Below are 24,597 nucleotides of genomic sequence, written 5' to 3' on the forward strand. Positions count from 1 at the left end.
TTTAACGTGAAAATGTTCGATTGTGGTAAGTTTCGTAAAATGTAATTACTTCAATCACACACTCGTTTACAATAATTATACATAATTTTCTTTTTTTTTTAATTTGAAAACGTCGACGTGAAACGACACGTACAAACGGACACGCTCTTCCTGCGCGCATTCTTTTCATCAAAACTTCGAGAAAACTCTCCCCAACAAATTTCTTTACCCTAAGGGGAGTCCAACGTTTAATAAATTCTCCCCGTATTCATCGCATCTCCACGAATTTCCACCGAGAAGAGAGGAAAATTTGTTTGCCCGGTTTTCTCGATGCTTGCTGGAACGTGGTTCCAATAACCAATCAATTTCTTGCGCCATGAAATCGAGACAAATGACGGGCGCGGGAGTCGAGACACGAGTTCAATATTTATCTATCAACGCGATCAATTAACTTGGATCGTGCTGTATCGATTATCTCTTGATCAAGAAATCCACGATGGTTAATTGCTTTCATCGACGCTTTCGTCACTCGATCTCGTGCGAACCATGATTTTTCTCCATGTTTTCGAGCATCAATGGACGATCGATGCTTCTTCTCGTTCGACCAACTCTTCGTTATCTACCTTTTTCTCTACTCTAGCTTGTCGCACACGCGCGTCCCATAGAGTCATGCCGACGATCTTAAGGCGATCGTTGAACGGACGATGAACTAACGATCCCCTATTAGCGCGTAACAGAATGCCACCACGAAGACGTGACCGTTTTTAACGACTTCCATGCGTTCGATAATTATGCCGCGAAAGCAGCGTGAACCCGATATAACCAGTTTTTCTTCTAATTGGCTTCAAGCGATGATAAAAGTCTAGACGTCGTGTCGTTATCTCGAATTAGACGGGATTAGCGATTATAGGGAATGCAAAAAATTTTAGTGGGATGGAGATGTTTGTATACAGATCTAACGTTTATATACGAATATGTAATAAAAAAGTACACAAATAGAAACACTTCGCGTTTCTTGATTCCTCGGTTTCAAGGAATATATTTTTCGTATATATTATATTTAATAATTTCGAATACTTACTTTCTTGCCGTCCAACTCGTGATTACCCTGCGCCAGCACTTTGTCTACACTCGCGGGATCTGCGAACGTGATGAATCCGAAACCCCTGTTGACAGAAAACGAAACGCACGATAAATATTTCACATCGATTACTCTTACAACAATTTGCAAATTGTTGATTGAGAAAACAATTCATTCTTCTATTCATCTACTCCAATCTAATATTTCGCAGTTATATTCGTACAAATGATACATCCTACTCACAAGAGGTTGACAAAATTATATCATCGAAATTATTACGTCCCCTAGAGCGACTCTTTTGACGATACAACACGATTCGTGCAACAAGACGACCGTAGCAAGAGGGTGGAAGGAGGTTCCGACTCTCGAGCGAAACAAATATCGGTCGGCGCGGCGTCCGGCGCCATAAATTTCGCGGGGGACACCGTGTACATACAGATATATTAAAAGATAGTTTGCCGAGGAGGAGGACGTAGGAGGATCGAGGGGGATGGCAAAGAGGGGGGGGGAGGTAGTCGCCGATCTCGAGTGGCTTGTATCCGGGATTGGAGGAGCCGGTGCATACGAGGCGAGAGGCGAGCGACCGGACGGCAAAGCGGTTTGCATTTTTCATGCCGGGGCTGGGGTGTGCAGTTATTGAAAATATTTACATGTTATTTATGGGGCACACATGCTCCGGGAAGCGAACGCGCCAATTCGAACTCCGTGTCTCGCCGTGGATACTTTTCCTTGCCTTTTAAGAATCTGGCGCATGCGGTTCTTCCCGTTTTCCCTCGCGCCAGAGGGGGTGGAGGAGAATGGAGAATTTGGAGGCGGCGGATATAGCGGCGAGATTGGATATAGCGTTGTTTTCGACGTCTAGTGTAGTCGTTTGTCACCGTGGTGAATTTCGTTTGCTTCTTCCTTCCTTTTTTTTTTTCTTTTTCTTTCCTTTTTTTTTTTTTTTTTTTTTTTTTTTTGTATACGAGTTTTAGGAGGATTGAAAGTTTTGCGGGGGAAGACGCGAAGTATCGTGATGAAAATATGGTCGATGCATTCCGTGCTGAAAGATTGATGTATTTGCGTATAGAGAAAGTGGATTATAGAGTTTTTTTTTTTTTTTTTCTTTTTTTCTTTTTTTAGAGTTTTAGATGAGATTGAATATCTCGAGTGTTCAATCTCGGGATTCAATTTAATTTGACGAGAAACACACTATCGATTTTATATTTTTTTATCGCGAAATATATTCGCACGAAATTAAAGATAGTTTAATCTCTTCTCTTTCTTCTTGTGGTGGCCAATATCATTTAGTTTCTTTCTTTTGAACTTGAACGTCTCGAGAATTCCACGAAACGATTTCTCTTTTCTTCTTTCTTTTTTCTTTTTCTTTTTTTTTTTTTTTTTTTTTACTTCAAGGAACCACGAGCCCTCGAGCAGATTGAATTTTTGATGGATACAATTTCCTTATTTCAAGCTCCTTTGCCGAGCTTCTTCGTCGGCGGCCAACCGACTTCCTGAAACAGTAACCATGTGGCTACCTTTAACATATAGAACGATATAGAACGAGACACTCGAATGGGGCAAAGTTGGAACTGGTGTCGCGTGAACTTCGACCATTTTTGTACCTCGTTTACAGGGATTTACGAGCCACGGGTATACGGTATCGTGAATTGCCGAAATTGGCAGATTCTCCGGCTTGTTTGCGGAATTGAATGTCACGCTTAAGCGGCCGCCCCCTATACAACTTGATTTACGCGGCTCGTTCGAAATAAAGTTTTCCGTGTCGGGACGACTAGAATCGTTATATATTTTTAGTTCTCTTTCATTTAAATTGCAACCAGTTTAAATAAATTTTTATACATCGCTTGAAACGTACGGCTCGCGAACATTGAAGAGATTTTAGAGAATGATAGAAAGTGTGAAGATTTCTTATTACATAATTAATGTAAGAAATGTAATTCCGGGGAAAGGAAAGAAAAAGGAACAGAGATTGCTTTTCAATTGGGATTGAGACACACAGACACTGCGTTTCACGTACGAGACAATTTACGTCAGAGCATTATGTTTCGATTGAATAGAAGATTTGTATAGAAAATTTTATGTACACGAGTAAGTGTACATATGTAAAGCTGTAATGTCGTTCGATTTCTGCATCAGGTAACTCATTGAACGAAAATGTCATTCGTTATCCGGGATGATTTCCATTCCAAATCCAAATAAACCGGTAAAATCTGTTGACGTACTAAAGAGATTATTTAAGCAAACGTTGCTCCATCAAAATTTCCGTGTGTGTAGCCGAATTGGCTTCCATATTCAAGCGTTTACTTAGTCTTGTACCGCGTACATATATATATATATATATATATATATATCCACCATTCAGTTACAACATGACAGCTTCATAGCTACTATAGATCCCTCCTTATAATAACAATACGTGCCCGTATACCTGTCCCCCCATCAAGCAATAAATCTATTAGCGGCAATAAAGTGTGTATATGCACGTGTGTGCGATAGTGAAATTTGCACTAGTCAAGAGCAGACCTCGTTAAAACGATTTATCAGAGAAGCAGTGTAGGTATTCTAAATTTTCACCGATTTATTATGCCACCAGTCGTACACGCATACAGTAGATTTGCGAAAAGATGAAATTTATAGGTTAAAGATGCCTAAAGGGATAAAATAGAATAGAAATATTATGATTGCCGAGAATGTATCATGATGGTCGTATATCTTTTCATTATGATTATAATAAATCGTATGAAAAATTATTAAATAATTGCCGGGGATGTATATCGGTGTAATATATAATAAATCCACTTGAAATTGATGATTTCGATTTATACGGTTTCGTTTCGCTAGATGTGATGGTGTGGTGTATATTATTAGTTTGATTTATTTAGAACGTTTAGATAAATTCTTGGTGTAATATTAAACGGATCGCAGATTACAATATCTCCGTGTGATAAAACGGGAATATTTTGAAGCATAGGATATTCGGAAATACCGAAGTATGTAATTGTCAAAATTGATTATATTTTGTCAGCGAAATAAATGCTATGTATACCCTCCTATTTGACGCAAATAACGGCTCATTATATTATTCGCGTATTAAATACGTTATAAATTATTTAACATTCGTTTACCAACTATAGCGAAATAATACACAAAATGATTGAATTTATTTAAATATCGTTTAAATTCGAATTTTGCTTAAAATTATTTACTATCGCTGATTCAACGGAAAATTGAAAATTGAAAATTGAACAGACGATAGACAAATACATATACATACACACATATATATCTATATACCGCATAATCAAAATTACAATGAGAAATAAAGTATCTCGGCAACCTCGTTTTCCTCCCCCGTTCCATTATCAGTATGATCCCCCATTATCCCCGGAAAGAGGACTTCGGGACCTTTCGAGGACCGTATTATCCCCTCCCCTCGAAACGGGAATAAACCTATCCACGTTCGCAATTTCGCTGACGATTTATCCACCTACGTGTTCCCGGCCACGTGTATATACGCGGTGCAGAATTTTGAAAATTCTCGGCCGCGGAAACAACAATCGTGGCAAACGAACGCAGGCTGAATCGGCAGTCGTCCAATCAACATTAAAACACCAAACACCGACGATACCGGAGGGAAGGGGGAGATGAGGGGGAGAGAGAGAGAGAGAGAGAGAGAGAAAAAAAAAAACACCGACCGCCACCGACACTTGCCGGCCACATGCATTTACATGTATTTCCCTTCTCTACCCCTTCTCTATCCCTATGCGTGCTTATTCCGCGGACTTCGTGTTTACGATGATGCGACGGAAATCGTCGATATATCGGTTGATCGATCCTCGTAATTTGATATCGCATCCTCGTTTTCCTCGCTCACGATGTTCTGCGTGTAAAGTGACGATATATCCGTGACGGGATGCGTTTCGACGTATTGGTATCTTGTCATTGGATCGAGTGACGTTTCGTGGATTACAGAGCGAGACAACAATTTTATTAACGAAAAGAGACAAGATTGTAATCGGTCAAGACTTTGATTTTTTCTCGCGTGAAAAACACGAGGAGGAATTAAAAGTTTTTCTTTTCTTTTCTTTTTTTTTTTTTTTAAGTCAAATTCGATTTTTTCTTTCGTTATCTCGATCGGTTGAGGAGAAGTGTTCATGGACGGTGCAGGAATCGCGTCTGTCAGTAAATGATTAAAAATTACTCCTTTCTTATCGAGATGAATAAAAAAGAATGAAAAAGAATGTTTTATTAAAGAAAAGGAATAAAAGTTCCCCCTTCTTACGCTTCCTTCATTCGTTCGTTAATTTTAAAATCATTATTTTCAAAATTGTATCAAACTATCAAGATCGACGAAGAAGGAAGATCGATCGCTTCATTGTTTCTTCCCGACACGTCACTTTGGATCGCTAGCTACTCTACGCGAGACAAAAAAGAGAAAATCGTGATTTTAGTGGGTAGAATAAAAAAAGGAAGAAAGTAAGGGGGCGCAGATCCATCGAGCGTCGTGGTCCTCCGCTTGTCACTCGACCATTGTACGTGAATAATCTATAAAAGGCTGAGTAGAAGGATGGCGGATGACGTGTCTCTTGTCTACTTGAGCACGGCTTCTACGATCCTCCGCTTCTCATCCCCCTCCTCCCCGTCGTCTGGCCTGGCTTGCCTCTCCTCCTTAACCATCCTCTCCTGCCTTGCTCTCTCTCTCTCTCTCTCCCTCTCTCTCTCTTTCCCCCTTTTTCGAGGCAACCCAGCCACGGAAGAGTGTCACGCAGGGCTGACGCGATGCATTTGTTTGTCACGCGCTCTCCACGCCGTGGAAAAAGAACCCTCCTCTCCGCTGTGTAAGGCCAACCTTAGAGATGGATGAGAATCCGGTGAAATCGGGTAAAGCCGCGTTGAATCTGAATCTGTTAACGCGATGTGGACGCGAATCGTTGAAGGCGATGATAAACGACGTGATCAAAGACGTGAGAATCTCGATTCTCGCCCGATTTCTTCGACGATGGAATTATGAACGGTGAAGAATTTCCTTTCATGGGAAGGCGATACAGGGAAAGAGGGGAAGAGAGGCGAGCGTTAATTCTAAATCTTGCCTCGAGCTTTAATACGGGAGATAATCTGTAAAGGATTTATGGATTATCCATCGGTTGATCCTTTTATTATTTTACGCGAAAAAGTCGTATCCTCTGAAGGAGGATAATTTACGCGCGAGTAGTACGGCCCTGATTGCGAAGGAAGGGGGAGGGGAACCGCAAAGCGAGTAGAAAGTAATGGGTGAGGTTAAAGAGGTACTTTATTTGGACTCGACGGGGGTCGACCTCGGATACTACAGAGGATGGATGGGATAATGTCCGTCAAAGTGAAGGTGGAAAGTTTAACGGCTGTGTCATCGTTTTAAGATGGTTTATGGATTGTTTTACTTTGTCCGGAGTTATCTTTTCAGAGTCGTTGTTTGAGAAAAGTAGAGTGAGATCGATATAAGTTAATGATTTTGATGGAAAATCAAGAGCATTGAAGAAATTTGTATTTGTATCGAGAAAATTTCTTATAAAATTATGGAAAGAATGCAAACGTTTGAATATATTTTCATTAACGACGTCATGCTCGTCGTTATGAGAGGAGAATTGTTTCGAATTGATATGTTTTTGTACGAGAGAATAAAAGATAATTTAATCGTAACCTGTGATAAATTTATGATCGATAGAATTTTAATTTGATCAGTTTAAGGAGACGGCGGATGTTTCCTGCGTTACAGCGAGGAAAATGAACGACAAGTACAGCGTAGTACGATAGAAGGATAACGTCATAATAAATCTGCAGAGTAATCTTTACGCTGAGATAATGAGATTTTTTATCACCTTTAGTCGAATGGAGTCTTTGTCAGAGATAACGAGGTCTGAAGCGACAGGAAAAATTATAGGCTAAGAAAAGGAATTTTACTTTAAGTTCACTAAATGTGAATGGAGAGAATCTTCGCGCGAAGGGATGGTTTTGTAGACACTTTTTAATCTTCGAGTACCCATCGCACAGTTTGATGCAGCCATTATTAAAAACAAAAAATCCTGTTCCAATTGGATATCATCTCGAGAAGTAAAAAAAAAAAAAAAAATTATAATTTACAAATATAATTATAAATTATAAATTGAGAATAAAAATTTATTCATCGAAATAAAATTGTTCCCGGATTTATAATAACGGAATAAGGATTATAATCCGACTCGTACAACAAACGATGAAATTCAAACAGAGTCGAACTGTGAAATTTCCTACTTTTCTTTCTACAATGTGAAGATATTGCACACGACCTTAATTCCAAGGCAAAAGAAACTATCCTCTCCTTTCCTCCCAATCCTTATTGGTGTTCTCGCATCGCTATTTGTACCTATAGCACTTCTTTCGGAGTTAGAAGATTAGTTTTAGAATGGGAATTACCGAAACTTTTGAACAGAACATTCGGCCCAAGATTCAGTGGAACGTCGAGCTCTGAATTAATAGAGAAACATTCGAACATGGTTAACTTCCGTACAATTCTCGAATCACGCCAAGCTCGAATTCTTCACATTGAAGTTTCTTAAAAGTTTTAATCTTAAGCCTGCTACCTTATTAACTCGAACTAAAATTATAACCCTCCAGTGATTTATACCCTGTTTCTACAATTTTTTTCTTCGCGTTCAATTCCCGTTTAATGAAGAAAGTAAATTCAACGAATCATCTTTCAACTACGATTAACACATTCGTATCTCCATTCCTTCTAGAATTCGACCTATCAATTCGAAAAATTCGTTTAAGAGAGAAGAAACGCAAGATGGAATTAATCGACAAATATGGTGAGATATCGTACCGTATACAAGAAAGGAATAAGCTCCAACAACGAACAAGGAATTTACCGCAACGTGGGTGGATAGGGTATATCATGCACGTTACGAACGAACACGACTGGATAGGTAACAGAAGGGTGGGTGGCGGAGGGTGGGTCGAGCAAGAGAAAGGAGGCAAGTGTATTAGGTGTATTTATGTAGGCGGTTTCATTGCGCGCGAAGTTACTGTAAGTACCGGCAGTTACTTAACTCGACAGTTTCTACTATTGCAGTAACCGTGGTAGGGGGAGGCGAAGGCGGCAGCCATATACCTATTCGAGGAGAGCTCTACCTTCCTTGCCTTGGAGCTGAAGCTAGTTATGGACGTAGCCAGGGAGAGTAGGAGTAACTTCACGTAGCTTCCACGATTCAAGAAACCATCTCCTTTTCCACTTCTCCTTCCCTACTCCTTCTCTCTCTCCCTCTCTCTCTCTCTCTCTCTTTCTTTCTCTATCTCTCTCTTTCTCTCTTCTCTCGCCTTAGCCCGTTGCTTCGTTGCTCAACTATATGGTAACTGCTCTTTAACCAACCGCCTTAATCCGCTTTTCTCTTTCCAAGGCGAAGACAATCACCCACCCCGTGTGCCACACAGCCAGTCCTTCGATCCTCCGTCTTTCGTCGATCTTCTCCCTCCCATTCCCTTCTCTCGCCCCTGTTTTCGATTTACTGGCGGGATTTCCTCGCCTCCGTGGACTTTCCACGGAAGATTTTCGACGCCCGATACGGGTGGCCATGCGAGCCATTTCCTCGAGAACGATACGTTCTTTTTTCTTTCTTTTTTTTGGGGGGAAGGGGGAAACGCGAATCGCACTACGATCGAATTGCATTGGACCGTGGATGGGATGGTTGGAATTTGTTGGAAGATGATTTCTGGGGATAGGAAGGATAAGAAGGAAGGGTTGGAGGCCACAAAACGTTGAAAAGTTAAGGAGGAACGGAAAGATACGGTTATGTGTTAATTACACGGAATTTTTTCCTTAATTAAAACTCCTTTGTCTTTCTCGGTTACCCCCTTAACGGCAAGTCACGAGGTTGTTATCAGCGAATTAAAAATTTAATTAAACTTTCTCCACCGATTCAATTAACAAGAATCGAATATTGAATATTACATTTATAACACAATTAGTTCGCAGTTTGGTAAGACTTCTTTCAAAATGGATATAGGAAATAAAATTTAATGATCGTACGTTTATAAAGAAAAAAAATATATATATTCCATTTCATTCAAGAATTAATTCTTAACCTCGTCATTAAGAATAAATTTAATTTTCCTCGTTTCACTTTATCTTTCCAAAAAAAAGAAAAAAAGAAAAAAAGAAACAAATATACGACTCGAGCAAAATTAATAAAAATATCACAAAGCACAATATCCCCGACTCTCATCACCGTTTGTACAATTTAAAAAGCGACCCATATAATAACACACGTGTATTTTCCAAGCATCGCAATACTGGAAGCAATATAGGGGCTATTATCGGGCCGACATTTTGAATCGAATTACAAGAAAACCGCGAGAGCGCGTAATAACGCCCCCCCTCCTCCCCCTATACCGTCGAGCTTGCACCGCTTTTATACACCGTTTCCCACTTCTTTTCTTCTTCTTCTTCTTCTTCTTCTTCTTCTTCTTCTCAGGTATCCCTGACCGCCTCCTCCTCCTCCTCCTCCCCCTCCCCTCCCCCTTCTCCCCACGCCTCCTTCCCTGTCTTCCACCGTGCTCGCCTTAATGACCGGCTGAATATTTATAAAGTCGACATCGTCTAGGTGGTCGGTAGCAAGACCGTGAAAGCCACCGCCGTCCCATGGAGTTTCATTGTAATTGCCCTGTTCTTCTTGACTTTTCCTTGAAACGGGATCCCGTTGAATTGCATTATGCAAATTGCAATCCCTCTAAGTCACCTCGTCCGTCCGCTGCAGGCGAGGGGGCAGAGGGGAGGGTGGTAAGAAAAAGGAAGAAGAGGGGCGAGAGGCGGAAAAACGAAAGGGGGAGGGGAAGGGGGAAGAAGAAAATCTGGCTGATCCGTTTCTCCTTCCAACCGCGATAACGACCGAGCTTCGACGCTCTTAACGACCAAATTATGGGCCCCGCATGCATAATCGTCCCCTCCGAGTTATAATAATTTCGCGAAATATTCTCTCGCGCGCGATTCGTCCCCTTCTTTCTCGCTCGACGTGTAATTAAGCATCGGGCACGAGAAAGAAAGAAAGAAAGAAAGAAAGAAAGAAAGAAAGAAAGCGAGGGGAATTTATTCTTGAGAGGATTGGTTGAAACTATGAAAGGATGGCTGGATTGTGGGAGACGTGGAAGATTGGATGACGACGCTTATAAGATTGGAGATTGGTTGGAGAGTTGGTGAAAGATATCGTCTGCAGATTCTTGGTTCGCTCGAGACGCGAGTTTGATGGAGAGATCTTTAAATGTGTTGTTTCACGGAAAGTTGGTTTATGGTGTGCGTTTGTTCAATATATGCGAGGATGGATGGATCATATTCGAACAAAATCTTGAAACAACACTGTTAGGCTTGAGATAAGCATCGAATTAATTAAAGAAAAACTGATAATTCTATTCCTTTAATTTTATATATAAATTACCAATTCTTACAATGTACAAATTGAACAATGCGCATCCTTTAAATTTATTCGAAAACACGTTTAAAAATATATATATTTCAGATTCGTCAGGGTAAACGAAACAATTTAATTGTTTCATGCAGTGTATACATTTTCTTTTTGTGAAAAGTCGCGTACAAAGATCTGGAAGAATTTGGAAGAAAAATTCTCCCTCTCGAAGGAAAACGAGGAAGGCTGAAGGAGGAGGGAGGGGGTTAGAGCGAAACGAAGTTAGAGCGCGAAAAGGGGTGGAAAGAAACGAAAACGGAAATTCGTAGCGTTCGCTCGGAATGATGAGCAGACGTAATTTTCTAATTTCATTACATTTTTAACTCGCGACAACTTTTTCTTGCCGTGGGCGGCGACCAAGCGAAAGTGGCGGAAGGGGAGTTGAAGGGGGTGCATGGGGGAGGGGGTGGAATGCGCGCAGGGATAGCACGGGCAAGGATATGAATATTCATCGGGCATTTAGGCCGCGACGTAACTCAATTAGCGGCGGAATAATTGGCCGCTGCCCGACACAGAGCGCGGAACGAGCTGCTACGAGGAGAGACCCGCTCCTCTTCTATCTCTCTGGTTCCATTTTCCCCTCTCCTCTCGATCCGATTTGCCGGCAAACTTCTTGAGCTTGGCGAATCTCGAATACGATTTACGAAAAACTCCTCCATGGGAAAATCGTTCGTACGATTAAATATCGAAAGCTGTATCGAAAGAATTCGACGATGGAGAGGAACTCTTTTGGAACGGAAGATGCGTTTCTCAGAAATGTAATGTTTATACACTTTGAGAGAATGATTCGCGATTGTGCATTTCTTTTTCACATTTTTATTATATTATTTTCCAACTTTAAATCATTTAATTAAAATCGTTAACTAGAATTTTTATTCAATCTAATCATTCGATTTTCACAATATTATTTAATAAATAATAACGTCTTTAAACGTCAGTTAAATCAATCGCGTTAAATCGAGATGCGGCAGAAGAAATCTCATCTAATTAAAAGAAGAAAATTACTTAATCCCTTAAGACAACGCAAACAACGTAGTCGTTAAGGGGTCGAGAATTTAGCAATCTGCTTTATTAACAAAATAAATTTAAAAAAAAAGGAAAAAAAGAAAAAAAGATTTTTCTCTTATTTCTCTTCGACTTTATTCGCGCGACTCCCGATAAATAATTTATCCCCGGGGATGAAGCATTACAGCAATACGTCTTGGGGGTGGAAAATTAATTTCATTCCCGGATTGTCACGCACACACCAACCGTAGTCCAGTCGATCCCTTTCAAGTCTTGTCCGTCCCGGTACGCCGGAATTCGTTAATATTCATAGCCGCAGGGGATGGCCGGCTCGGATAACGCTTATCTCGCCGCTGAAATAACTCGATAGCCGCGTGATCCTGACTCGGCGCTTTCTCGCATCCTCGCTTCAATATTTTTTCTCCGCGGGACACACCGATGCGATCGGGCGTTCAGGATCAAACGTTTTGCGTGTACCTCTCTCAACCATGGGGTTGTGCATCGACGGGAATTCTTTCCTTTCTCCCAGTTTATGAGTTTCAACCCTATACGTTTCGAGGGAGGATAGAAGTCCTTTGTGAGGAGGGAAATAGGTGCTTTTCGACAGGCATTGACAGAATTATCTTTCACGAGAAGTACAGAAATTTAACCTTCACTTTGACAATTCCTTTATGAGAAGAGGAATGACCATTGTTTAAAATATTTTTAAATTTACGAATCAACAGATCTCGCATGAATTTCATTTTCGATACAAGTAATGCATTCTTCGATCTCTCATTCCTTCTCTCCTCTTGTTCGAAACATGAATTTCCCGAAACTGTTTATTTAATTTCATCCTGTTAAAATTATCAATCATATGCATACAGAAAGAGTGGAGCGAAAACCATCTCTGTATAAAAATATTCCAACCGACGACGGATCTGGCGCGATCGAACTCGTTGCGAAGATTTCCAGAATCTACTCGAATCCGTAGGATACCGTGAGAGAAAGAGAAGAGGGGGGGCGAAAAAAAAACCGGCGGATGACCACCTGTTGATGCGCCGTTGAATATTCGTTGTGCGTCTTGCCGAGTGATTATTGTAAATTTTTCGTGAATATCCCGAGCGTTTCCCGACCGCACGCCTCGACCAGTTAAAAATCGCGAGGCGGGTTGCCGAGGAGAAATTCGAATATGGGGACAGGTTTTTTTCTTTTCTACCAGCAAGTTTTCGTTCGTGCGCGTCGCGAAGGATCGCAATTTGATTCCCGGTACGCTCGAGTGGAAGCGAAGGATTGAGAAGGTTCCCAGGAGGAGGAGTACGGTCGAGTGGACGGATCGTTCGTTCTCATCCTCAGCCACTGCCCTTCTTTCCCTCCCTTCTGCCCTCTTCAAGTCTCGAGCAGACACGAAGTAGCCACTCTCCGCGATTTCGAGCCGACCCTCGCCCACCAACCCTCTTTGATCTCCTCTCGCGAGAAACAAGGCCCCCGATGTGACCGAGGGGCCTTGTTCCGACGACGCCACCGCTGATTCGAGCTGATTAATGGCGTGATTTGAACGCCTCGTTCTTGACAAAGGATCGAGAACAGACGCAGAACAGACTTCACGCGCGAGATGATTGTTTGCGGAACGAGAATGGGAGTAATTTGAGAGCTCCTACTCTTTGATTCGAGTTTCGAATGTTTGGATAGATTGGATAGATTGCAAGTTGAAATTTTATCGACAATTTTTCAGCTTTTACGACGGGAAATCGGTCGAGAAAATTTTTTGTTTCCGGTCTAATAAGGGATAAGTTTAAGAAAAAGTATAAAAAGTTACGAAATGTTTATTTCATGAATTACTGAATTCCTCGTAGTTCTCCTCTCCAAGCTTTCGAAAATTCCTCCCGTCTCTCCATCTCCCAAAATATCGGTGTTTTAATATTCCATACATCAAGTTGAAAGATTCTTTTGCTTCGATCCCAGTTCGACGTAACCATTCAAGCGAATCTGCAAATATTTCAACCCCCTGTATTCTCGTTATATCGGTCAATGCCGTTCCCCTCTGACAGACGAATATCACCGTCGAGATCGTCGACGAATCTCTCCTTGGTCCATTCTCTCGAAACTCTCGACCGTTCCGCTTATAAAAAGAATTGATAATGGAGCTCGAGCCGAAGGGGGAAGGGGAGGGGGTGGAAGATTGGTGGCGACGCGCGAGTTTGAGAAGAGGAGGAGAGGAGCGAAAAGAGTGGGAGACACGGGCTGGAGACAGGGGGAAAGAAGAACAAAAAAGAAAAAAAAAGAAAAAGAAGAGAAGGAGGAGGGGGAGGAGAAGAAGTTGCAGAACGGTGCAAGAGAATCACTTGACGCAAGAGAGCGAGACGTCGGGTGCTTGCATCCAGGAAAATGGAAGGGTAGGCTCTGGCTTCCGCCTGTCTGTTACCATAGCGACCTCGGCCGCCCTTTGGCTGAGCAAAAGGGCCACAGGCGGTAAATCTCTTGTACGTACAATAATCCTACATTGCTGCGGCTTGCCATTTTGCAATCCAACTTTGCATTCTATCCTGACCCCCTTCGATCGTCGCACTTCCATCTCGATTCGTCCTCCTCTTGTGTCGAAGCACAGATTCTTTTTTTCTCGAATGAATGAAAGTGCGAAGATGAATTTAACGAAAAATAGAAATTACTCTAACTAAACTCGTTTAATTGGATTCCAAAATTACCATATTAAAAAGCCAATAATATCCTCGTTTATTACCACATTCGAGATTCTACAATCCCTTCAAATTCTGCAGAATATCCAACTCTGCGGATAATCGTCAAATCGAGATCACACCACGATCTAACGTTCTCCATTCATCCTCCATTCGCCATTTTGATTCACAAAACAGTTTGGACAGTCTCTCTCGCTCGTTGGAACTTACCCTAGTTTCGAAATGGCAAAAGCATCGGCGCTTAGTCGGGTCATAAGAGTCGACAACCTAATTCATCCTGGGAGGCGGAGGAGGAGGAGGAGGGATGAGTTAGGCTAACCCCTCCCTCTGCCAGCTCTCGAGAGATCGGTGTTCCACGGTATTTAACCGGCCGATGGAAAATCGTGCAGGCGGCCCGGATCCCAGGAATGCAATTTTCAGATTCTCGAACGCGCAAGTGCTCCTCGCCCCGTTCACGGGGCAGGCCGGCGCATAAATGCATTCTGTCACCGGAAACGGTGGACGGCGGAACCGTAGCAAAACTGCCGCGAGAGCTACGAGCTGCATTAGCGCATACTTGGGGAACGCTCTCAATCTCCCTCCTCGCAATTCTGAGACAGCCATATCATCCCCTTTTCTTCTTCTTTCAAAAGGCAACGTGAATAACCGGCAACAATTTCGACCGTTTTATCTGTCCCCCCTCGCCCTGCCTGGACCCCTGCTCCTCTTTTGTTGAGACCACAGTGCGTACAAGTGGGCGCGTTAGTTGAGCTTGTATTTATTTTTCAAGTATTGGGGAAAATTGGAGGAAAGGAAAGGAGAAGGATTCATTGTGAAAATTATTGTACGATCAGAAGGGAAAGAAAGGAGTTTTGAATCGAAGAAATAAGGATTATATTACATTGGATTACATTGTTTTTTTTTAAAATAGAACGATATTGAAAAGGTATGGTGTGGATGCGATGATCCCATATAGAAATATTCGGTGTCTAATAATTATTCGATTTAGTGGAATACGAATTTATGATGCGTAAATAAATGAATGTATCAGATTTATATTAGAGGAAAGAGATAAATAAACGAATTGACCAATTTGAAAGGTGAATTAGGGAAACTTTTGGCCGAATGATCGATTAAATTGCTCTCAAAGGTTTTATTTGGTTTAATTTTATTCAATTATCCGAGTTATATTTTATTGCGATATGGGTATTGATGTATTCAATTGTTTTACAAAATTCGCGTAAGCGAAACTGTATTTATATTTCATATTTTTGAGAGTATTTTATTTTTTCCATATTTTCCCATCCAAGATATTTAATTTTAGTTATTGTTGCGCCATTTTTCAATTTATTTTAATATTCGTTTTATTCGACGGTTTAAAATAATACGCATCTACATCGCCGATAATGCGAGAAATATTTAAATAAATTTTCTCCAAAATTGCAATTAATTTGGAAATATTATGATATATGCAATATATAGAAAAAAAAACCTAATCGAAAGATGAAGTTCCTTTTATTCGATATCCAGGGATTTCCAATATCATCTCTACTACAGTATCCAAAATTTATCTTTTATCGAATGAAATCAAATTATATCGTTCGAATAAAAAGCAAAGTGCAAAAAAAAGTTGCGAAAGCATCTAATCTCGTAAAAAAAAGTCATAATGTAGACGCATTTACGAGACTCCCGCGTGCTATAAGATGTTGGATTGGAACTAGATTCGGTCGATTTGAGAAAAATGAGATTTTCATCCATCCCTTGTCACCCTGGACGATATTCATAAACTGTGAATAACGGCCTCACATATCCCTCCCCTTCGTCGTTCCAGGAAACGCGATGAAACAGTGTACGAAAAAAGGAGTCGTCATAAAGGCGAGGCTGCACGCACGAGGAAAAGAAAAGTTAATGTTATTTCTTTTGGTTCGATGTTTTCGGTATTATTCCTTCTCAAATGTTGATACGCAACCGATAAACACAATAACATAACTTTTTTCTTTTGAGGAATTCTCGTTGAGGATCTATTAAAATCATTTCTTAAGCGCGCACAATATAACACAATGCAGATGAAAAAGAGTTTGAAACTTTGAAATAGAAATAAATAACAATTATTTATCATAAATATAAGAGTAAATGTAATTATATATACCTATATATGGATTATAAAATGAGAGAATATTATCAAGTTGATACAAGTGTAATTGATAAAATTGGAAAAAGTAAGAAATTAGAAGATAAAACTCGATATTCCGCATTTCATCGAAAATGAATCGCGTGAAGACACGGCCCATGTTCATATATCGAGGCAAACTTTTTCTGCCTTGGAGGGATGCATCCAGGATGCACTGCTGTATTGGATACGCGCAGAGTTCTTTTCTAAGAGGAAAACATTCGCGCGACACGTGACAATAACGTGACACGAGTGATGAATTTCCAATCGCTGAATACCTTCGTGCATCCTAAATCTTTTTTAACGAACAACAATTTTCTGCAATTGCGCCATAAAAAAAATTTTAACTTCTCGTTTCGAAAACATGGAACAACATTTCGTCGTTTCGTTTTCACAACTTCGCCCTGTTGAATAGCTCCAATTGGAAATTTCAAAAAAGGCACGCGATATTACCTATGATCGAGTAGGGGAGGAAAAAAGCTTTGGAACATTTACACAGATCGTCGCGTCTTCTTGCCTCCGTACTCGCGTCCCTTCGAAATCGAGTCGAAAAGTGAATGGTGGTGGTGGCCCCTTTCATCCCTCCGCGCCACTTTTTTCCAATTCACCGCTGTCAGAATTATCTTCGGGATAAAAACTGTTTACGATCGTTAAGTCCTCGTTACACTCGTCGCTTAATCCGCGAGAAGAAAAGAAGGGAAAATAGAATAGAGAGAAAAACCCAATTACAGCGTGCAACGGGGGGGTAATTTGCAATAATTCACATGGAGCTCCCGCGACACGTAGTGGGCAAGTAGTAGTAGTAGTAGTAGTAGTAGCAGTAACAGTAGTAGTAACGGCATGTTGTTAATCAGCCTCGCGTGGCAAGCACCTGCACCTACGTATGAATAGGAGAACGTGTGGGGGTGGGTAGGAGGCACACGTGTGGAACAGTGGTTCTCCTCTAACGAATCCCTCGGCTCGTTGAGCAAACGCGATAAACTTACCCCAAACCTTGAAAGTAGTAAGCTTTGAGTCATTTTTTAATTAAGATCCTTATACCGCTGGATCCCTTTCTTCGTCTGTTGCTTTCTCATTTTCCCTTTTCTTTCCACCAGAGGCAGAGGCTCGTTCGCCCAATTGGTAGCCAATTAAATTGCACCGTTTCTACGGAGGCAACCGCGTAATCGAGATTTGCCGAGCAAAAGGTAAAAATCGTCGAGTTACGATCTCCACGGAGGATATTTTTTTAATTACTTTAACGCGAAACAGTTGGATTCTTCTTCGTTTCAGGGTTTAGTAATCGTTCTCTTTCGCCTAGAATTCCCGAAAATCGTTTGGAAGTGGATGACGCGTGAGAAATCGGGACGAGGAGACGCGACGCTTAACTCCGAGCGGAGTGGAGGCGTTCTATTTGCATTTTATCGTTTAATATAAGTTTATTGCGAGGGTGGAAAGGCCGTTTCGGCGAATATACAAACCGAGGCGATGCGCCTTCCATCCCGATGTGTCTTTGCCCTCGTAAATGATGGAAGCTGCGTTATAATTTTGACAAATAAGAACGTACTGCCGCGGGTGGTTGGGGCGCGAGCGAAATACGACGTGTTTGCCTGCCTCGTAACGTTTCACCGTGCGGAATAATAATAATAATAATAATAATGGGGAAATTTCCAAACACGGAACCACCACGTGAAATGGTGGAAAAGTTATTAGTAAGTAAGTACGGCGCGTGTCGTATAAAGGCATAAATGCAATTTTTCCAGAGACCGAGAGTAATGATGTACAAAAGAAGCGAAAGATACTCGTTAAATATCAGCTGAGAACATTTTATGCGTCTGGTTATCATTAAAATTATTAAAATATATATAAATTATTAAAATATCTTATAAAAATAAATCCAATCACATTTCGTTCCATTCATCCATTTATTATTCTATAAATTATTTTTCAACAGAGAATTACTTATATTGTTGTAACAAACATACACAAAGTATCGAAAATTCTCTCTTGTTCCAAGTTTTATTCAATTCGTTCTCTCGTACATCAATAAATAATAAATTTCCAAATTGCTAGCAAGAAATACAAATATATTGTACACACATACATATGTCGAACAATTCACGAACGAGTAAAACGTATCAGTGAAAATGATCAAACGACATCAATACCCCCTCTCGATCCATCCTCCCAACCACCCGTAAAATCGACGAAGCAGGACAAACTCGCAGGACCCTTCCGATATTCCAAACATTCTTCAACATCCAAAACGAGGAGGGTTCGACGTACGGAAAACACGAGCTCGACTGTCGCCCTTTTGATCCTCCCCATCCGAGCGACCGCGAATTTTTCATATTTCTCCCGAAAACTTCCTGAAAAAGAGTCTAACAGGGTGGATCGAGGCGAAGAAGACACCCTCCCCTATGGAAAAATGTTCCACGGTGACCGGTGTAAATCGACGTCCATCCCCTCTCCACCCCTCCCCTCCGGTGAAGATACGTCAGATACGTATGAAAAGGGCGGTTGGGCCACCCTTTTTCCCTCGAACCACGGGATGGCCGGGGTTTATTACGTACGAAGCTGTACGTGTCAGTCGTATGGCTTTCGATTTCGAAGGCGTTCCGCTTGGTCATCGTAAAAGAAGGGACGCGATAATGTTCTAACTATACAGGTATAATGACGTTTTTTTTTCACAGTGAATTAAGCGCCAAAGAAAGGGTCCCGTCCTGTGCACGGCGAGGGAAGAACGAGAAAGACATCTGTTGTACCCGCGAGATTCCTTAAGCGTAGCACAGGGGCACTTATGCGTCGCTTAAAGTGGCATTAAGGGCTACAATAGGGCCGAAAATGAAGGCTGTACGGTCTATCACATCGTTCCTCTCCTCTTAGACGAGAGGAGGTGGAGAGAGAAAGAGTCGAAAGAATGATTTTTAAAAATCGTATATTTATCGATTCTTAATATTACTTTACTACTGTATTTTGCAAGAATATTTTAACCCCATAAAACAGTAAGATGAGCCTCTCGTTATTTGATTGGAGAAGTGTAGCAAGATTATTTGAATATTATAAAAGGAAATCGTGAGAAGAAGAATTCTTATCGATATTCGTGCTTCTTTCTATAATCGTTTCGCTTTTACGATAAATAAAATAGTATTAACATAAAAAAAAAAAAAAGGAAAGAAAAACGGTTGGAACGGTTTTTTGTCACGCGGGATGATCCGGTTCAGGCGCAAATAGCGGGTAGGAGTTCTCGGTGATGGGGGTCGTCGAAAATTGGTGGATTTTTCCTCCTATGTCTTCCTCCCCCTATCTAAATCTGCCAATTTCCAATGGATGCAACGGCGTCGCGAATCTTGGATGTTTACTCGACGCCACGCGGTGAAAAGCGGGCCGACGTGGAGAAGAATACACGGGAAACAGAAAACCGTTGCAACCGTTGCTGGAAAGACGGTGGTGACGTGAAGCGAGAGGGGAGGGGAGGGAGGGTGGGTTGGAACAGACGAGGTGGAAAAAGGAACGGAGGGAAATGAAGAGAATAAAAGGCGGAGAGAAAGAGAGAGAAAGTGAGGGGGGAGAAAGAAGAGGAGAAGGAAGAAGAAGAAGAAGAAAGCGGATTCGAATCTTTACCAACCACTCGGCGAGACACCTGCGGGAGGGAAAATCTCCTCTGCCTTTGAAAAGCGAGGAAGTGGAGAGGTTTATTGAGTCCTGGAACACGTAGTCTCCCGAGGACATGCCGGAAAGTGCGAGTGAAACCTCTTCTTCACCCATTCGTCCCGCCCCGCCCCGCCACGCACTGCATACAACCAAGCCCCCGATGAGGGGTGAGGGGTGAGGGGTGAGGGGGTGAAAGTGTATTTACTGCTCGTTGCCGGGGAAAGAAAGACAGACAGACAGGGGGGAGCCGGTGGCTTCGCGATTTTAAGAAAATGCTTGGGACTCGTTTCGCGATTCCCAAGGTTTAAAATGGAAGGGGGAGAGGGGCGGAGAGAATCGAGGGAAATTGATAGTTTCACGGGGGGGAAATGGCGATTTTCAGAAGAATTGTTGAAAGCAGTTGAAAATGGAATAAATATTGTTGCGTTCGTCGATAATTGAGATCTTCTATTAGAGACATCTTGTTTATAATATTTTTAATTTTCCAACATATGTCGCGATATTTGAAATTCTACGTGTCTTTTATCTTTTAAGTACGAATTTATCTTAAAAAAATATTAGAAAAGATATAAAGATCAAATGGAAAGGATTGAATCTATCGATGACTAAAATAAGCAGGATTATCCTCTTAAGTGATTAAGGGTTGAAATGATCGTAACGATATAAAATTAGATGGAAATTAATCGGGCAGAAAAATTATACAAGTATGCAGAGAATGGATCGTCGAATTCGTGAATTATTTAACGCGAATTCGAGGAATTCGAACACGTCGAACACGAAGCACTTAAAAAGTTAAAACAAAGTGGAAAATTACAGGAAAAAAAAAATAATAATAATAATTGAAATCGTCGAATGAAACCCTAAACTCCACATAAACCTGTTGATACCGACGACTTTTCCACGTCGATCAAAATCTAATCGTACTTGGACTCGTTTCGAGAATTTCCATCGAGATCAGCGAACCAGTTTTCTGCGACCACGTGACCAACGACGACAAGGTAAAACACGAGAAGCCAACGTTCGACGAAAAAAAAAAAAAAAAAAAGAAAGAAAAAAAGAGAGAAAAAAGGAAGAATGGTCGATGAAAAATCATCGAAAGCAGTTAACCGAAGAATAGCAGGTGGAAAAATATCACGTCTGTGGTAAATACGTGGAGCGAGGCGAAAGTTCTTGGAAGGTAGTGTTGGGTGGATAACTCGTACGCCATGCAGGAACGTAATTGGATATAATTTTTGCGGGCCGACTAACCGAATTAGACGGCGGTATGTTTGCGTTACTGGCGGCTGTGGTGCTCCCGGCGTCGTCGCGAGATGGGTGGCGCGAGGGCGGAAGGGGGATGAAAAGCCCGCGGGGTAACAACCGCCGCGAATTATTAACAGAAGCAGCGGCGCCTCGCCCCTACGAGTCACGCCGTGTGGCAAAGTAAATCAGCCCACGGCGATTGCGAGCGGAACAGAGAGGCTCACACCTGTACTTCCTACCTTTTCCCTTTCCTACCCCCTGTCTTTCTCTCTCTCTCTCTCTCTCTCTCTCTCTCTCTCTCTCTCTCTCTCTCCTACTTTTCTCCACGTCGAATAAATCGGGTTGGATTATTCCTAGGGATCCTGCGGCTACGTGTTTGCGTTCCGTGTAACGAGTGGATTTCGTAATGGGGGTTGAGTCTGGCCCGCGTTGTTTCAGATTTCGCGGGAATTTTTTTCGGTAATAGGATTGGAGATTGCGGGGGGATGAGTCGTTTAAAAATTTTAAAAGGCGGAAATTCAGGAAATTTGAGCGGAGATAAAGATGAAAAGAGGAAGATGAAATACATCCACAGTGGGTGGACGATCGAATCAAGGGTGGAATTGTAATATAAAATTTGGATGATCGGCAATGGAGGCGATGAAGACAGATTCTTACTTGTATTTACGTACGATTATGATCTTCGAGAAAGAAGAATTTGAACAATTTGATCGACAATTATCTAACGATTTCCTCTAAATTAATTATATTGTGCCGTGTTCGAAATCGTGTTAGATGTTAAATCCTGGACAATTTACGATTAATTGTTCCAGTTATGCCTATTGTCTACTCCCAAACTATAGTGGAAAATCACCCGAATCGCGATCCGCGCTATGTTTTAACGCACGAAAATTGCACGTATTTCCAATTAGTAGAACAATCGGGGAATAACGCGATTGTTGCGCCCGCACAGCAAATACAACGAAATTATCGAGTCAGGCGAAAAATTGGGAATCGAACGTCCGGAACGATTACAGTTCCGCCGATTCAGCATTCAGACAATTTTCATTTTATCGGGCGCCGGATTCGTGAATGTTTAAACATCCTCGCCCGGAAGAATCATGCCGTGGCAACTGCGGAACGGAATAAATTTCGAATTTATATCGAACCTGCGAACTTTTATATCGCTTGTTTCGTCGACGGAAGACGATCCTGCCGCGATTTATCGCCCCTCCGAGACACTTCTTGACCCGTTAATTTCTCGGGTAAATTCGAGGGAATTGTTCGAGGCGTCGTGGAGCGAAAAGCTTCGGAGAGGAATAAAAAAAAAAAAAAAGAAAAGAAAAGAAAACAGGGATATTTCGAGCGACGGAGGAAAGGTGAAAGAGAAAGGAGAAAGAGGGAAAAAATAATGATAATAAAGGAGGGTGGAAGCAAGCGCGCTCTCGCGTATTTACGCGGATGTAAAATGGAATCAGTTTATGGCAGGAATTAAACTCCCGTGAAATGAAATCGCCATCGCTGCAAAGTTATCAAGCGGAGAGTTACAGGCAGAAATACAAACGACCAATGAGACGGTAAAAATTTATTGTGTGTACCGAAGGAAATACCGAGGAGCAAGAGAATGGCAACGAAACGGTTGAATGATAAATGAAATAGGAATATTGCGAGCTCCCCTTTCTCTCTTCCTTTTTTCTCTTTTTTTTTTACGATCATTTTTATATCATACGGGATAATTTTCTTAAGGGAAGAAGGGGCCTTGCTCGTTCGCGATAATACGTGGTTAAACTCGTCTCGAGAATTTTTCATCATCTTCCAGAAGAAGATCTAATCGAGAGCTCGAGAGTGAAAATCACGAACACGACATTTCATTTAAATTTCCTATACAGAAATTTAACTTTTAATAACCTTTTATACGGTTTTTAATTGACGACAATTCATCGACGTAAAAAATGACATTTGGATGAGATTAAGATATACATCGAGAGACAGACTAAAATTACCGTTCTATAATCATTTAACTTACAATATTTGCCCTACAATTACAGCAAGCAAATTTCATCACGTTTCGTAACGTTAATGAACAGATACAGATATCCTTGAATGTTTCATTCAATTTGTCGGGTTCATGAGGCTCGTAAAGTGACGTCTCTACTCGCACGTCGTATTGGAGCTAGTTTAGCAAGAAGAGTCGAGTTTCTCGGGCCCGAGTAACACGCTGGATGCGGCCACAAACACGGAAACGACGTGGTACGATGGAGGGCCAGGACGGGGAGAACGATGTTATCGTTCCGTTTTAGCCTGACATCTTAGGACCGCCATAAACGATTCCCCTCGAAGACCTGCGGCTTCAGCTGAATCAACCTTATAACACCTCGCGTAATCTGGTTGGCTGGCGGGCAATATGGATCTGGAATATCTAAACTACAACGGCGTTACTCACGGTTCACGTATCGGCCCATGTAATGTCTTAACTCCGCTCGGCTTGTGTGCCTTTCTTTTTGAAGGGGTTTTTCATCGGGAAACGACCGTGCAAGACCTTCGTATCGACGTCGTTCTCCTATCTTTATTGGTCGTACGTTGCTGTGATCGTGATGATCAGCTGCTGCTCTAAATAACGTGGATTCTCGATAAAAGAAGTGGAATCAAGGAATAATGCTATGATATAATGAAATTGTTGACGTTCAAACGGGACGAAGGGGGCTTTTCTTCTTTGAAATCGTTTTATCGATTCACTTTTCTGATTTGTACGTGGAGGATGATTAAAATTAGTTTTAGTCAAGGATTATAAGGAATATACTAATCTTCGTAATCGAAGACAAGAATTTTTGATAATATATCACACATTAAAAATTCTAAGTTTACGTAGGAAACTTTATACATAAACTAGATCCAATTTTTAAGATCTATACAAACTAATAGTTTATCGAGAATAATTTCTTTTTTAATTAAAAATGAATTTCAAAATGAAAATTCCTGATAGTTGCTTGAAGAAATAGTTTTTTTTTTTTATCTGAATCAGAGATTTTAAATATTTCGTAAAGAAAAAAAAGAAGAAAAAAAGGAAAATGATACTTCTACACGGACAGAATTTAAGACGGGCGGACTTGTATTAAAATTTCGCAACATTTACGATAGCCGTAAAAGTTTCTCGATCCGCTTTATAGCGGGAAGGGGGGAGCATTAATGATTCTCACGAGCATTCAGCTGACGTCCGACAAAAGCAGTTTAACCGACGCAGACGTGGCAATCGTGTCGTTGATACGACACCGGCCACGTCTCTTTCTTCGCGCAGAGAGACGCAATCTCGGTCAGCAGAAATTTAATTAAGAAGTACGCACGTCGAAGAAAACGCGCCACGATCCTTCCTCCTCCTCCCCTTCC

The 24,597-nt window shown here is 41.4% G+C and overlaps 1 protein-coding gene across 9 annotated transcripts in view; it reads right to left on the reverse strand.

Annotated features, from left to right (window-relative positions):
- Window positions 1-24,597, reverse strand: part of LOC122720579 (RNA-binding protein Musashi homolog Rbp6) — a 772,925-nt gene that overhangs the window by 310,726 nt on the left and 437,602 nt on the right. For all 9 annotated transcript variants that reach the window (XM_043947364.1, XM_043947367.1, XM_043947362.1 and 6 more), the window contains one exon: window positions 1,061-1,145. In XM_043947364.1, the coding sequence (XP_043803299.1) occupies window positions 1,061-1,145 (85 nt within the window). The remainder of the gene's footprint in view (window positions 1-1,060; window positions 1,146-24,597) is intronic.

This window comes from Apis laboriosa, unplaced genomic scaffold (genome assembly GCF_014066325.1).
Source record: "Apis laboriosa isolate Shangri-la unplaced genomic scaffold, ASM1406632v1 scaffold12_cov154, whole genome shotgun sequence".
Lineage (NCBI taxonomy): Eukaryota > Metazoa > Arthropoda > Insecta > Hymenoptera > Apidae > Apis > Apis laboriosa.